General features: G+C 38.4%; 1 protein-coding gene across 13 annotated transcripts in view; it reads right to left on the bottom strand.

Moving 5' to 3' along the window:
* The window catches only part of PAM (peptidylglycine alpha-amidating monooxygenase), a 281,033-nt gene that overhangs the window by 82,797 nt on the left and 181,440 nt on the right, over positions 1 to 16,796 (bottom strand). For all 13 annotated transcript variants that reach the window (XM_058536239.1, XM_058536308.1, XM_058536392.1 and 10 more), the window contains 2 exons: positions 13,509 to 13,594; positions 12,040 to 12,123 (listed from right to left, as the gene is read on the bottom strand). In XM_058536239.1, the coding sequence (XP_058392222.1) occupies positions 12,040 to 12,123; positions 13,509 to 13,594 (170 nt within the window). The remainder of the gene's footprint in view (positions 1 to 12,039; positions 12,124 to 13,508; positions 13,595 to 16,796) is intronic.

Genomic DNA, 16,796 nt, shown 5'->3' with positions numbered 1-16,796 from the left:
GAGATTTAATTATACTTATTTTGGTAAATGCAAATTATTCTGTTCTTGTCTCACGTCCCAGGAGGTAGCCCTGACACACCTATAGTACAGGGAAAAAAATGTAGAAGTAACTTCAATGCTTACTAGAAAAATCTGAGCCTCAGTTGTCAAATTTTAGTTTTCAGAAAAATCAACCTGGGAGCTGGTTAAAATTTCAGAATCATAGGCTCAATGGTGTGCTGGTAACAAACTGGATCCCCGACAAAAATATGCACTTGTATGTATATATAAATTTAATATAGCTTTTATTAATATAAAAAATGTGTAGCACACAATTTATAAATAATAATAAAATACATAATACTCTTTATTGTAAATTCCATATAATCAGTTGAATTTCACAGAATTGTTTTGTTAATTTTTGCTGAACCAACCTATGGTTGTGACTGATATGTGAATAGTTCAGACAAGAATGTTTGTTGACATTCTTGTTTACTGAAACAACAAAGATATATGTTAGAACTGCACTTGCTTGTCAATGATGTGAGCAAAATCTTTGCTGTATTGGATAATAGTTTTTGAATACTGGAAGAATTATTTCCTCAAATTCTTTGGCTATTCACAATAATCTGCATTACTAACATCTTTTCCACCATTTTCTTAAATCTAAAGAACGAACAAAATAATTTATCAATCACTGATTTGCAGCGTTTGTCAATTTCCATGGTGGAAATTTTCCCACCATGATCGATTTCAAGATACCAATATGACATCACTGAACACTTGGTTGGGAAGAGATGAGCAGTTAACACACCATTTTATAGTATTTCCACCATACAGATACAATAAACGTAAATATCCCCAAGAGCACAGATAATAGTACAATGTAGTAGAATAAGTAGGAGATGATGATTTTTGAGTATTTATTACCTTTATTTTTTTATTTTATTTTTTTGCAAGGAAGATTAGCCCTGAGCTAATATCCGTTGCCAATCCTCCTCTTTTTGCTGAGGAAGATTGGCCCTGGGCTAACATCCATGCCCATCTTCCTCCTCTTTATATGGGACAGCACCACAGCATGGCTTGAAAAGTGGTGCATCCATCCACGCTCGGGACCCAAACCTGTGAACCCCAGGTCGCTGCAGCAGAGCGTGCGAAATTAAATGCTATGCCACGGGGCCGGGCCCCTATTGCCTTTATTTTTAATGATGGCTATCTCACATATCACATACAATCCGCACACAATGTACCTGAAAATAAAAAATTGGCTCTTGTGAGTATATATGAGCCAGCTCCAGTACAGCACTGGCTAGCCTCTATTTTTTGTGCACCTGATTTAGTAGGTCTGATTGGAACCAGGAATTTTCATTCCAAAAAACACCCCAAGGAGATTCTGGCACAGGTAGTCCTCAGATCAGACTTTGAGAAATCCTGACCTAGACTATGTATTTTAGAGGTAATTCTATTAAGACCTTCCAGCTAATTCTAATCCTTTTAATGAAACAGTAAGAGGAGTTCCTTTGTTTAAGTCAACACTGGGCAAAATTTTTCAAGTGTGAAAACATCTAATGCAGGTAAGGATATGGGGCTTGCTCATTCACTGTGGATTGTAAATTGGAAAAACTGTTTTGTCAGGTAATTTGGTGAATCTGTTAAGGTTTAAACACTCCATGACCCAAAAATCCCATTTCTAGAAATCTACCCTGCAGTAGCAATACATGGTTACCTAAAACATTTCTAACATTAAAGTTCACTGCGGCATTGCTTGTAATAGCAAAAAACTCAGAACTTAAATGTCTTTATTAGGGAACGGGATACAAAAATTATAGTATATCAGCCCAGCAGAATACTAGGCAGCCATTATGAATAATGGAAAAGCTTTAGATGTGCTGCCTTAGAAATATGCCTGGGGTACATTGTTAAATTAAAAACAACAGCAGATATAGATCTGTGGAGAGTGTGATCTGATTTTTGTCCAAAAAAGAAAAAAGTGCATACATACATATCTGTGGTTTCTGTGTGATAGAGAAATGTTGGGATAAGCATATGATAAGCAGAAATGTTGGCAGATATAAATGATAGTTACCTGGGGGTGGAGGGAAAAAGGGAGGTGGGATTGAAGAGGGTACTTAGAATTTTTTTCCTTTTAAATATATGTAACTTTTCTTCAATAGGTTTATTGAGATATAATTCACATACTATACAATTCACCCCTTTGAAGTGTACAAGTAAATCGTTTTCAGTATATTCACAGATATCTGCAACCATCACCTCATTTATAGATTTTTCAAATAGCAAGATATTGTGTTTTCTCTTTAATGTTTTTCTGTGTTTTCCAAAAGTTGAAAAATAAAGTTTGAGAGAGATTATTTTAATGAGAAAATTTCAAATATATCTAGAGTCCTCCATCCTTGTTAGTATTATAACCAATAACTCAAGTATTAAGGAATAGGTTTCTTCATGCTAATACTAGAACTTTTTGCACTTCTGAAATCTGAAGAGCTCTGGAAGCCTAAAGTTTTTTCATAATGTTTGGCAGCAAAATCTGATCTGAACAAATGTGATGTTGTTTACGGTCTTTATTTATTCCTTGTATCGTGACTATTTGAACATTTTGCTATAGGAATATTAGCATGTTTCATTAGGCATGGTGTCCCAAACTGCCAAAGGTGATATAATGTAATACGTGATTTATGCACTTGAGGACCTTTCAAAAAGGTTTCAAGTTCTTAATTCCAAACTACATCTGGCCCAAAGCATTTAAGTAAAAGTTTGTGAAAATACCTAGGAATAAACTTAACCAAAGAGGTGAAAGATCTGTACAGTGAAAACTACAAAACATTGCCGAAAGAAACTGAAGAAGACACAAAGAAATGGAAAGATATTCCATGCTCTTGGATTGGAAGAATTAACATAGTTAAGATGTTCATGCTTCCTAAAGCAATCTATAGATTCAATGCAATCCCTATCAAAGTTCCAACAACATTTTTCACACAAATAGAACAAAGAATCCTAAAATTTATATGGAACAACAAAAGACCCCGAATAGCCAAAGGAATCCTGAGAAAAAAGAACAAAGCTAGAGATATCACAGATTTCAAAATATACTCCAAAGCTACAGTAACCAAAACAGCATGGTACTGGCACAAAAACAGACACGCAGATCAATGGAACAGAATCGAGAGCCCAGAAATAAACCCACACATCTATGGATTGCTAATTTTCAACACAGGAGCCAAGAACATACAATGGAGAAAGGAAAGTCTCTTAAACAAATGGTGTTGGGAAAACTGGACAGCCACATGCAAAAAAATGAAAGTAGACCATTATCTTACACCATACACAAAAATTAAATCAAAATGGATTAAAGACTTGAATGTAAGACCTGAAACCATGAAACTTCTAGAAGAAAACATAGGAAGTACACTCTTCGACACTGGTCTCAGCAACATATTTTCAAGTACCATGTCTGACCGGGCAAGGGAAACAACAGAAAAAATAAACAAGTGGGACTACATCAAACTAAAAAGCTTCTGCACAGTAAAGGAAATCATCAACAAAACGAAAAGACAACCTAACAATTGGGAGAAGAAATTTGCAAACCATACATCTGATAAGGGGTTAATCTCCAAAACATATAAAGAACTCATACATCTCCACAACAACAAAAACTAACAACCCAATTAAAAAATGGGCAAAAGACCTGAACAGACATTTCTCCAAAGAAGATATACAGATGGCCAACAGGCACATGAAAAGATGTTGAACATCATTAACTATCAGGGAAATGCAAATCAAAACTACAATGAGATATCACCTCACGCCCATCAGAATGGTTATAATTAACAACACAGGAAACAACAAATGTTGGAGAGGATGTGGAGAGAAGGGAACTCTCATACACTGCTGGTAGGAGTACAAACTGGTGCAGCCACTATGGAAAACAGTACGGAGATTCCTAAAAAAATTAAGGATAGAACTACCCTATGATCCAGCTATTCCACTGCTAGGTATTGATCCAAAGAACATGCAACCACCAATGTGTAAAGATACATGCATCCCTGTGTTCACTGCAGCACTATTCACAATAGCTAAGACCTGGAAGCAACCTAAGTGCCCATCAAGGGACGAATGGATGAAGAAGATGTGGTATATATACACAATGGAATACTACTCAGCCACAAGAAACGATGAAATCCAGCCATTTGTGACAACATGGATGGAAATTGAGGGTATTATGCTAAGCGAAATAAGTCAGAGGGAGAAGGTCGAACACCGTACGATCTCACTCATAAGTAGAAGATAAAAACAACAACAAACAAACACCTAGAGACAGAGATTGGACTGGTGGTTACCAGAGGGGAAACGGGTAGGGAAGAGGGCAAAAGGGATGATTAGGCACATGTGTGTGGTGATGGACTGTAATTAGTATTTGGGTGGTGAACATGAAGTAATCTATGCAGAAACAGAAGTATGATGTACACCTGAAATTTATACAATGTTATAAACCAATGTTACCACAATAAAAAAAAAGGGATATTAAATAGAAAATAAATTCTTAAGGGAGAGAAGAGAGAAAGAGTATATCACATAAGTAATAATAATCAGAATGATGTGGTGTTAATTTCAATATTTAAATCTGAGCTGATATCTTATTAATAAAATATATTTTTAGTCTATAAAAAAAAGTTTGTGCCCCATATCAAGGAATATTAGAGAAATAGGAATTGAGAGTAGGGGAGGGAAGAAAGGAGACTTGCTGAAGTACTGGTATCACAGCCTTGGGAGAGAAAAGGGAAACAGGTAATGTGCACCCTTCCTGGAACCACATTTCTGTATCTACTGGGGATGAGGCTTGTTTAAGCAGGGCTGCTGTCCCTGGAGTTGAGAACTCGGAAACATTATGTGCGCCTGGAAGGAAAGATCATGATGAGAATTAACCTCCTATATTCTGGAAGGAGATCAGGCTTGCTGGACTATGGCACAGCAGGATCCTGTTCAGGGAAGGCCAAGCTGAGTGCTAGAAGGGTGCTATCTATGCTTCCCTTTCAGTGTAGAGACTCAACGGCTTTCGGGCATTTCCCTGGGGGTGAGGAAGCATTAACAACAGCCTCCATATTTGCAATTTCAAAGGAGATTCTTAAATATGGAAAATAATCCAGAGTGCTTGAAAATACTGGGTTTAAATACCCCGAGCCACAGTGTCCCTCACTTTGCAGAGCAGTGAGTAAAAGCAGGCTTGGTGTGTCTCACTGGAAAGCATGCAGGAGGAAGCGCCTCACAGATGTAGAGAAGAAAACGAAGCAATGGCAGGCAAGCTCCCGCCCAGGTTCCCCCTCTCTCTGCAATCAGGTATCAGGGAGTCAAGAGCACTCTAATGCTTACACTGAAGTCAGAGCAGTCTGCTTTCCACTGGAACGAAATAACTCTAAGTGTAGCTGCCTTGCCACTGATCTATGCTCCATCTTGTTAAAAAAATGCATTAGCGAGGGATTTTTCCTGGGCTCACAATTTCAAAGCTTTTTCCAATAGCTCCCTGGCAGAAGTCCTGTAAGAGGCAGAGATGCAGCAGGAGTCACAGTGGAATTAGAATTCCTCTGGAGTCCTCTGTTTTCCCTTCCGCTTGCCATTGTTTCCATTCCCTCATGCTCGCTCTACTACTCCTTCAGCTGTGGTGAGCTAGGAACCCCTGTGCGCGCATGTGCGTGAGTGTGGAGAGGGCATGCGTCAATGCGTACCCCAGGTCAGTAACACTCACCTGTCTGGAACTAAGCTATTCAGAATCGACAACTAAACGGATCACAGCCAGGATAGAATAACACCAAGAAGGCAAGGAGAAATCACATCTCCTTGGTCACCAAGTCCAGGCACTGGTGTTCCCATGATTTTATTCAAAAAGTTCCCTTTAAAGGCTTCAATTCAGAGTCTGTTTGTTCAAAATTTACAAAGAATTATATGAAACTTAGCTACCTAGATTCTACATCTAAAGCATCAATTTAGAACAAGGGAGAAGGACGCTTATAGGAAATCAATCTGGCAACATGAACTCTCTTTCTAAAAACTAGGTGTGTTCCTGCCTGCCTCTCAACCCCCTCCCTCACTGCACTGTGTACTGGCTCACATGATTACAGTTACTGTTTTATTTTTATTTGCCCCCATTGGACGGTGAGCTATATGAAGGCAGACTTTTGTTCTTTCTCATCTTTGCCTCCATGTAGCGCTTTGCTTGAATTAGAGAGTTGAATTGGTAGCTTGACAACAGAGGAAGCTATAGAAAAGCAGACAGAAGAAGGCAACAAGCCCAGTAACATGGAAAAACTCTACTCCTAAAATTTTGAGGGAAATCATTGTGCAGTAGTTGGTATTCAGGATGAGATCGCAAAATTATGAAGAAAAGGGGAAAAGGGATAAGAGGCACAACTAACATTTATTGCCAGTCCGCTCCGTGTTGGGCACAGCTGTAGGCACTTAACATCCACCACCTATTTTAATGTCATAAGACACGTAATGTATTTGGGAAAGATTTCTGTCCAAAATGTTTTAAAGTTATAGTACTTAAAGGGTTAAAACCTTAGCTTTCTGGAAAACTTGGCTATTGAAGATGATTCATTCTTCAAGGGTTCTAACTAGAGTTTTATGATCTAATTTTACTAATAAAGCCCCAGAAATTCGGAGACTACACTTCTTAGAGCTCATGTAAAGGAGAGTTGAAAACCGGATCCCCAGGTTTCATGCATCTCATTTAGAATATAGGTATTAAAGACCCACTCCAAGGAAAACGAATCTTTTAGCTGTACTCCCAGGAACATGCTAAAATGTAGGTGTACTTTGAGGGCTGTGATGAAGGAGGGAAGCAAGCCCTGGATGTGTGTGTGGTGTGCGTGTGTGCTCTGTGTGTGTGTACGTGCATGTGTGTGTGTGGTCTGTACCCTTGATAATATCTGCTGGTTTTCCTATATGTACCAAATGCTTAAGGCCAGTAAGTAGTTTATAGCTTGGAAATTCTGCCAACCTAAAGACAGAGCTTATGCACTTGGGACAGGATCCTTATCTCCATTTTTATTTTTTAAATTTTATCTATTTTTTTCCCCCCAAAGCTCCAGTACATAGCTGTATGTCATAGCTTGCACATCCCTCTAGTTGCTGCATGTGGGACACGGCCCCAGCATGGCAGGAGAAGCGGTACGTCGGCTCGCACCCGGGATCCGAACCAGGGCCGCCAGCAGCGGAGCGCGCTCACCTAACCGCTAAGCCACGGGGCCGGCACCTTATCTCCATTTTTAGAATATCAGTTCCAACTTCAGTTGGTGAGTGCACGGGTGTTCCAATTTGAGAAATGAGTTATTGTTGGAGACTAGGAAGCTAATGCCAGAAACTCTAGAAAGGAGAGGCCAGTATTCTTAAGATTCCCCCAGGCCAAAACATCCAGAAGAAATGTGGCAAATTTCTGCAACCATCTCAAGAGAAATTTCTCTTTGGAACAAGACTTTATTAAAAAAAACTTGGCCAAAAAAAAAACAAGGACCAGGAGGAATCTCTTGTTCCCACTATTCGAATTTCCTTAAGGGCAGGGTTTTGGTCTTGCAGTTTATCTTTGTATAACTGAACTATGAATAACAAAAACTGCTGTGGAGAACAGGAAACAGAGCATAACTAGGAAACTCCCACTGGCAACGTGACAGACGTGAACACAGTACAAAACTATGTTTAGACACAGAGTCTAAACATAACGGGAAATTACAACACTCTTGAAAAGTAACCAACACACTCTTCATATTACAGGCAACTCTGACAAAAGGTCGCATTTGGGGGAATTTATGTCACCCTGAAGCCTTTTATAGGGGCTATAATGATACCAGCTAACATTTATTGAGTCCTTACCAGGTACCTTTCCATGAACCATTATGATCCCACTTTACAGATGAGGAGGGCAGAGAAATGAGGTAAGGGTAACAAAACTAGCAAGTGCCACTGCCAGGCCATCCAATCATCGAGTTTGATGACCTAACCCCTGTACTATGTTATTGCTTATATACGAGATAATTCATTTCTAATTAGATTTCCTTCTGTTTTCCATGGAATATTAATTTATAAAAAGTTAAGAAGCCTACATTTAAAAAAAAACTTATTCTGGCTTCCAGAGTCCCAAACCTGGCTCACCCTGGCCTCCTAGAGCCCCAATCCTTTCTTCAAAAGGCTAGTAGCTTTTCCACACACTTAAGCCTAGGGCTGAAGTGAAAATTCTTATCAGGTCACTGCTTGACTGATAAGCACTCTGAGCGCTTTCAGAATTAAGTCCTAACAAGGATCTTTAAGGTCTGGTCCCCACCTTTCACCTCTCTTCTCATTTCTTGCCACATCTTCCTTGCATTTCACACTCCAGTAACGCCAAATTACCAAGAGTTCCCTGTGGACATAAGGCTTTTCACTCCCCTGCGTCTGTGCATACACTTTACCTTTGTCTGGAACGTGTCTTCCTCCAGACTCTGCCTACCTGGGGGCTCCTGATCACCATTCAAACCCTTGCTCTGGTTCCGTCTTCTAAGAAGCCTTTCCCAGATGATGCCCCCCTCCCCTTCCAGGCAGACCTGTACACTCTGCCTTGCCTCAGCCTCGTTATCTGTTATGCATTTCTATTAGTGCCTATAAAGGCACCCCTGTGCTTGTGTCTCATGCTAGAATACACTAAACTCCCGTGGGCAGGAAGATTAGTACACCCAGCACTAGCACAGGTCTGACACTATGACTGACATGGCATTTAATAAAGTTGCCTGTTTTTAAATGATGCTTTTACAGCCTCACATTCTGCGCAACTTCCAAAACAAACCAAAACCAAAACCAAACAAACATTTCATGTAATCCCACAGAACTCACTCTAAAATCACACCCAATCTTTTCCTGCTAACAGAGATCCTAGGCCAAGACGTATCCAGCTGGCTCCAGGCTATGTTCTCTGATACTTGACCACATTCCAACAAAGTTCAGAAGATATTTTGCCTTCACTGCTGGTGCTTTATTAAAGAAAAGTCCTAGGCTTCTCAACTCTCTAAAACCTTCCCTGTGTGGAAAAATGCTCATACCCTTAAGCCAAACATTTTCCCGCTTTTCAGTAGAGTGCAGTAATTTCCTGGTAGTCTTAGTCTGCTTTTGAGTTACAATTTGTATACTTAAAAATATCATCAATATTATTAACATTATTAAGTTCAAATTAACATTATTAAAGTTCAAATCTTCACAGACACTAATACGATTATATAGGTACACGTGTATATATATATACATATAAAATACATATATAACATATTTTTTTAATCATTAGAAGATATGATGATACATTAGAAGATATGATGATACAATTATTTTCTACTTCTAGGTGCATCTGGAGATAAGTGTGTGAGCACCATATAGAACCTTTTTATAGTATATCACTCCTTAACGGTAAATCGGCACATAAAGATTTACATGAACTCTTTTTTGTCAGGAGGGTCTGAGTGGGAATGTAGCACACTTACTGGCAGGTCCTGAAGGACTGAACATAGTGCTTCTACTTGTGGAATTTAAAAATAGAAAGATCGTGTTATAACATTCTAAAGGAAAAAAAAAAAAATCACACAATCCCGTCTTTCATGCCTATTGACTGTTTCCCTTTTTCCCTTGTTCCTTATAATCCTTGGAACCATACAAACATACATACAGTTTTATGTAGTCTGTATAAAATTTTATGATTTGCTATTTTTTTTGTTATGTCATTTATTTAGCTAGTCTCCTATTAAGGGACATTTGTTAACTTTCCAGTTTTACACATTAATAGTTAATGGTGCATAAATAACTGTGGGTAGGTAGCTCATTTAAAATAAACAAACAAACTCTTTCTTTAGGATAAAAACCTAGAGTAAAATTTTAATGTTCTATATGAAATGTCTATAAATATGGTAAAGTTGTTTTCCAAAACATTGCATTAATTTATAAAGCCCCCCAAACTGTACCAGATTCATCCAAACTCTGGCAGTCTTGGGTTTTATAATTCAATCTCCACTCATCTCCCATTTAATAAACGTAAAATGCTCTCTCATTGTTTTACTGAGATTTGATCTTTTCCCATGTGTTTATTAACTGTTTAAGTCAGGTATAGCTTAAGGCACAAGATAGTATCTAATGGTACTGAATGAGTTACACGGGTAAAATTTTTTGTTTACATTTTTATTATATAACAATAAAGTTTATGAATTACAACACTAGTAATCTTTCCACCTCATACCTCGTACACACCTTCTTTTGGAAAAATGGTCCTCACAAAAGTGAAAATTGAAAAATTACTATATAAAGTTGCTCATCAGTTTCTTATAGTAAAGAATAACTATATATTTATATATTAAAATATCAGCACTTTTTATGACCCCCAGATTAAACATAAATTGAAAATAAAATTAATTCTTCATCAATAATACGTTAAATTATTACAGTGTATAATATACAGTAGTATATTAAAAACTAGTATATATCATCCATTTTCCCTGGGTATCAATGCAGTATCTGTAGGAGGTACTACAAAACTAAGAGGAATTAGGTTGAAAAGTCAAGGCCAGGGGTCCGTAGAGGGATGCAGCATGGGGGCAGGGGAGGGTGTGTGGGTATCACCAGTTACTTTAGTGGTGGTGGTTAGGGAAAGCCTTCCCTGTCTTTTTGGAAAAATTATAGTCTTGTCAATACTTTGGAAGCCAGCAGTCTTAGAATCTGCCTGTCCCACTGATACTAACATGGTAAATTTTTAGAGCAGATAATTTCTGTCTTTGTTCCTCAAACACAAACATTATTTATTCCTTTGTTTTCAACAGAACCTTATCTGAGCACTACAGACAGTTAACAACTTAAGATTAGGTTCTGTTCCAAAAATGGAAAAATATTTGTATATAACTCAAAACATATTTTTAATATAAAAACAGGTTTTATTTGGAAGTTAGGTTCTTGGGCTGGTCCCCAGAAACTTGTTTAATTGATAATATGTCTGACTGCAGTACTAATTATAATTCTTCAATTACATAAAACTTCTCTTTCCAACATCTTTTTCCACAGGGAGACTGCATTTATTGTCCCAGTTCTGAATGCCAAGAATGTATGTAACCTCTCACCACATGGGGCGGCGCTCTCTGCAAAGGCCCCAGAGGATATTTCATCGGCAGAGATGGCCACGTCCTTCTAGACTTAGTTGCCAGATAGAAAGCTAATGTGTCTGGAGAGGGAAATGTATCTAGTCAGTTAGTAGAAATATAATGTTAAATTAGAGAACTTGGGAGAATAAGTATAAGTCAGCAAGACATAGTGAAAAAGCTGACAAGGAGAAGACTGCTTAATATTTACACTCCTGTGAACACAAGTGTGAACCTGGAATGCAGCTGGAGTTAGACTAAATGCAGCAGTAGGAATAACAAGCACCAGTCTCGGTTGCCTTGGGAACAGGGCCCCTTCCTCATGTTAATGCTTCTATAATAAGAAAAGGAGCATCTAAATGAAGTGCATGGTAATCACAGATAGAGCAACAGGTACTAGTGGGGTATTTAGCAGTGTCTAAGGAGTAGGTGGGGTCTGTGCATTAGTGAGTGGACAATGGATAGTTCACGAAGTGCGAAGTGTGGATTACAGATAAAGCACTGACAAGCATTGACGTGAGCCTGAGTGTTTGAGAACTTCCTTGGTATTGCAAAACTTGTTGACTCTCCAACGGCTTTCTTATACTAATGTAAATAAATTACTAGTCCCTATTCTTTCTGATAATGCTGCTTGGAAGGAAGGAGCAGGTAGGTAAGACAATACACTGGAAAACAAAAGAACCCTACCGTCAGCATAAGCGAAAGCACAGTAGGATACATAAGAGAATTTAACTTTCAAAATAAAAATCATCTCTTCAACAGTCCCAAATTGAAGGAACCAAAAGCAGTTGTTTCCTAGTGGGCAGAGAGTGTGGTCAATTCTTCATTTTATTATGTGGATAATAGTTAGTACATATATTTTAAACAATATAGTATTAAAAGTTGTGCTTAGTTCCAACATTTCAAAACTTACCTCTAAAAGCACTAATATCCCCATAGTGTACTTGTAGTACGAAGTATTTACTTCCAGTCTCTCCTCCAACTCTGAATCCAACACCTAAAGATTTACAAAAGAAGATAAACTAATATTTTAGAAATGGAAGTCCAAAATAGAGCTAATCTCAGGTTGCTGATCTATAAAATCCAAAGGGAAAAAAATAGCGTATAACACAGGAAATTATATGAAAATGAAAATAAACTAGGCATTCACTGAAAATTTCTAATATAATTTATCATTCCTTCTCAAAGCTCTGATAGAATTCTATACATAGTTCCTACTTCAGAACCAGAGTAATCACTTATGCTTTAAGATAAAGGACAATTGACTCATTTTGAAAGGAACAGAACAAAGCAAAACAGAACAAAATTCTGTCCTTGTTGACTATATACAGACATACACAAACCCACTCTTTCATTTTATTTTGTATATATTCATAACAGTTTTTATTTTCCAATTGAATATATGAAATAGACCTCTTAGGAGCATCTCAGAGGAATTACTTTTCTTCCCATATGAAAACAGGTATATGCAAAAATGTCATTGAAGAAACCAGTTACCAACTAGATTACTAAGTCTAGTGTGTCAATAAATCTTTGGACTCAGAAGGATTCCTAATAGTCTTACTATTAATAGAATTTGCTAGCAAGCTAAAAAAATCTACAGAGAAAACATTTATAGGTAGAGAAAAAATTTTTTTCTATCTATTCTACAAATGGATCTTAAAAATGTCAACAAATTTCTGACAGACCTCCCTATTAGTTTCCAAACGTGTTTGGTAGCGGCTGCCTGGTAAACTATAGAGAGGATTCTGAGGCTCATTTCAAGCAAAGCCAAAGAGACATCAATCAGAGCTGGCATGAGTTAAGGAAACAAGAGAGGAATATGTGCATCATGCAATCCCCGAACCACAGCAGACCTATTCTGTAAGAGAACTCCCATTCCCTTTGATATTAAGACACATCCAGGTAATAAAAGAGAGTGTGGTAATTCACTCGCACATTGGAAGCTATGAACAGTTTAGAGGTGAAGTCAGATAGATAGCCAGCTGAGGTTTGGCATCACATTAAATACCCAGGTTCCAGGACTATTAAAAAAATCTGTTTGCTGAAACAGCAATTTATTTAATTCCTAGCTCTCTTGGCTTAGGAAGTGCTCCTGCTGTCAAGAACCAATGTGCCTTACGCCAAAGGTGGCTTGAGGTATACTTAGTTATTTTCTGTCTAAACTGTTGTGTGGGCAAATTACTTACCAAAGAGAGGCAGAGAAAGAGTAACTACCTAAATGAAACCTTTTCAACACAAAGCAGGTGATACAGGTACTTTTTAGTGTGAAATTGCAAAATGGAACATTGTCAACTATTGGAAAGGAGATAAATAAAAAGTATTTTGGAATCAGAAATTAAGCAGTTTAATATAAGACTATCCAAGAGGCTTGAGATGTACCTTTGGGGAGTCTGGTAGGGGGAGCATTTCTTGCCCAGGCATAAAGAATATTGGCTTTGTCTGTACAGGTGCCTTCATCACAAAACCTGAAGAAAAAAGAAAGTAGCTATAAATGAAGATTCAAGTAGTAAAATTCATAAATCACTCACCATGGGGGGAGGGAGGAGGGGAAGGTATTTGAAAGAAAAGAAAAGCACATGAATATATTGTCACTGTAGTCATATCAGCTTTAACATCCTCATGAAGACTAAAGAAGAATTTTATATACATAAAAAGCACATATAAAGGGAGATTTTTTTGTTTGTTTGTTGCCTGAGGTGCAACAATCCTGTGAGGTAGATGTAGAATTTATCATTTGATACACTCATATGTGGAATGTACTCTATGTAATCAGGTAGGAAAGTAAGCATTACATAGAAGAGTGCAGACAACCCAAAGCTAACATAGTGGAAATTTGGAAGTGGTCTAAAAGAAGTGTCATACACATTTCCCCATTAGGGACCAGTGTTATCAATAAATCTGTGGCCACAGCAACAAAGAGTACACGGTGCCCACCCTCAGTAGGGAGAACAATAGAAGCATACCCCACCTATGGGGTTCTTGGTGTGATGACTACTGGTTGCACCATTTATAAGTTGTTCCATGTTGTGCAAGTCACTTAATCTTACCGAGCCTGAGTTTTCTCTCTTGTAAAACAAGGCTAGTTATACTTAACCTTATAGAGTTATTCTATAAATCAGATGAGATAGAAGCGAAAGCACTTTACAAACCTCAAAGTGCTATACCAGGGTAATGCATTATTTAACAAAACATTCACTTTATCTAAAGATGCACTGTTGAGAGGCAGCGTTGTAGGGTGAAAGGAGCTCAGGCAGAAAGACACATCTGGAGTGGAATCCCAGAACCTCCCCTCAACAGCTGTGTATCATGGGCATGCTGTAAGTCTTCAGAGGCTCTTCTCACGTGGAAACCGCTCTGATAGGGTTGTGATGATGTGTGTAAGACACCCAGTGTGGTAACAAGCACATTGGTATCTACATTGAAAGATCCAATTTCATAAATGGTAAGCTGACTCCAAACCACACTTTTTTTTCCCATTACACTATATCTCTTAGTTTGTTCTGTTATAGAATTGAATTTGTTCAAAACACTGTTAGGTGACATTTTTATGTTGCTTTTATATATCTGTGTTTTGGGAAACTGGCACCAGGCAAGGTCAGAGTCAGGCGTTTAGGCAGATCTGAAAGGTTTGAGGACTTTCAAGGATGAGAACAAATACAGCTTCCTGGCCAGGAGGTTGGCTCACATGGGAGAAAATGTGCACTGCCCTTGGCCTCGAAGGGAAGTCAAGGCAGAGCATGCTGGCTTCCCAAACAGATTAAAAACTGAGGCTAGAAACCTAGAGAACAGCCAGGTCTCAGGTAAGAAAATCACCAGTAAGAAGACCTTCATTCTCAGAGACAGGGACTCCTAACATGTTTCCTGCTTATAGCCAGAAATGGTGTGAGAAGATAGGCAGTGAGTGCAGACAACTGTTACCCGTCTGAATCAAGGGGTGAGGGACTGGGAACCAGGAGGTCCCCATAAGGTTATGCTTAGCAAATGCTCTTGCCTCTATAAATCAGGCTTCAGAAAGAGACTAGGTAATGTGCAATGTAAAACACATCAACCAGTGGTTTCTTACTGTTCACTGTCAAGAACAATATACATACGATGAAGGATCATTACCATGTAAGATTTGTGCGTTGGAACAAATGTCTGTGACATCCTTGTGCCAAGTGTGTTAAAAGCCTTAGGGTATTGGACAGTGCCCAAAAGCAAAATTTTCCTCCTTCGCCTCATGCTATAACTGTTTAAGAAATGAGGTTGTCAGATGTGATGAACTTTGTATCTCGCTGCTCGGAGCTACTAAAATTTAAAGATCTGGGTGGCAATTTTCATAGCTTTCAACAAAGATCATAAATATACAAGTGCCTAACATCAACGCGATGACAGTCTTAGGTTAAACAAGATAATTGTTTCCTCTGATAGGGAAGTCAATTCAGTGTATGACTAGAAAGAACCAGAATGAAATATAACAGAGAAAATGGGTTTAGTAAATTTTTCTAAGCTACATATTTGATTATGTCATTCGCTGGCTCAAAATCTTTCAAATGCATCCCAAAAATAACATCAAGATAAAATCCAAACATTGTAGCATAACACATAAGGCCTTTCATGATCTGAGACCTGGTTATAGCTCCAGAAAAAGCCCCTTTTTCGTCATGCCAAGCTCCTACCAGTTCCTGATCTCTCGCTTCTGCACTGTTCCTTTTGCCTGGAAAACTCCTTCCCCAGCTCTCTGCCTGACAAACTTGTACTCACCTTCTCCTTCAAGATTCAGTTCCAGTCTCCCTCCTCAGGGAAGCTTTCTCTGATCCCCATCCCATCCAACTCCCATTCTTTCACCACAGCACTCATCTAAGCATCAGCTCACTTGTCTCCTCTCCCACCAGGCTGTGAGTGCTCTGAGGTTTGGGGTCCTACCTTTCCCCCTGTACAAAACAGCTTTATATTCACTCTCACAAGAACACTGCAAGTAGGTTATACTTTACAGCTGACTAAGCTCAGAGAATTTAAGTAACTTCCAAAAGTCACACAGCCAAGCCATGATTCACAGCTCTGGCTGTCCCTGTCACACTCTTATATCTCCATTTGTGAGGCTGATTTATGGGTAGAGAATGATTTCATATAAAGATAAGCTTTGATGACCACTATCATATCTGAACTAAGTTGCAATTTGTGTATACAGGCAATTGTGAAATCAAATTCTAGATAAAATAAGTTCTTCTGACTTATTTTCAAAGAGTCAATGATTTTATGTTTTATTCTTTCATCATTCTGGTAAAAAAAGAGCTTCAAAAGCAAACTTTGGTTTGATTTTTAAAACCTTGTTTTATGATTTTTTTCTTTTTTTTTTCCTGCTGAGGAAGATTCGCCCTGAGCTAACATCTGCTGCCAATCTTCCTCTTTTTCTATGTGAGCCACCACCACAGCATGGTCACCGTCAGACGAGTGGTGTAGGTCCACGCCCAGGACCTGAACCCAGGCTGCCAAAGCGGAGCGCACTGAACTTAACCACTAGGCCACCAGGGCTGGCCCTTGTTTTATGATTTTTTAAAAAATTTATTAAACTCAAGACTGAGTAGAGAATGACTGGAGGGCACTGGGATATTGAAACTAATCCTAAAACTTAATGAGGACTAAATGAAGAAGAAAAACAAGAAGCCAAGAGAAATGAGTCCATCA

This window comes from Diceros bicornis, chromosome 1 (genome assembly GCF_020826845.1).
Source record: "Diceros bicornis minor isolate mBicDic1 chromosome 1, mDicBic1.mat.cur, whole genome shotgun sequence".
NCBI lineage: Eukaryota > Metazoa > Chordata > Mammalia > Perissodactyla > Rhinocerotidae > Diceros > Diceros bicornis.
The sequence above is the reverse complement of the archived record's forward strand: the minus strand, read 5'-3'. Positions and strand labels throughout refer to the sequence as shown.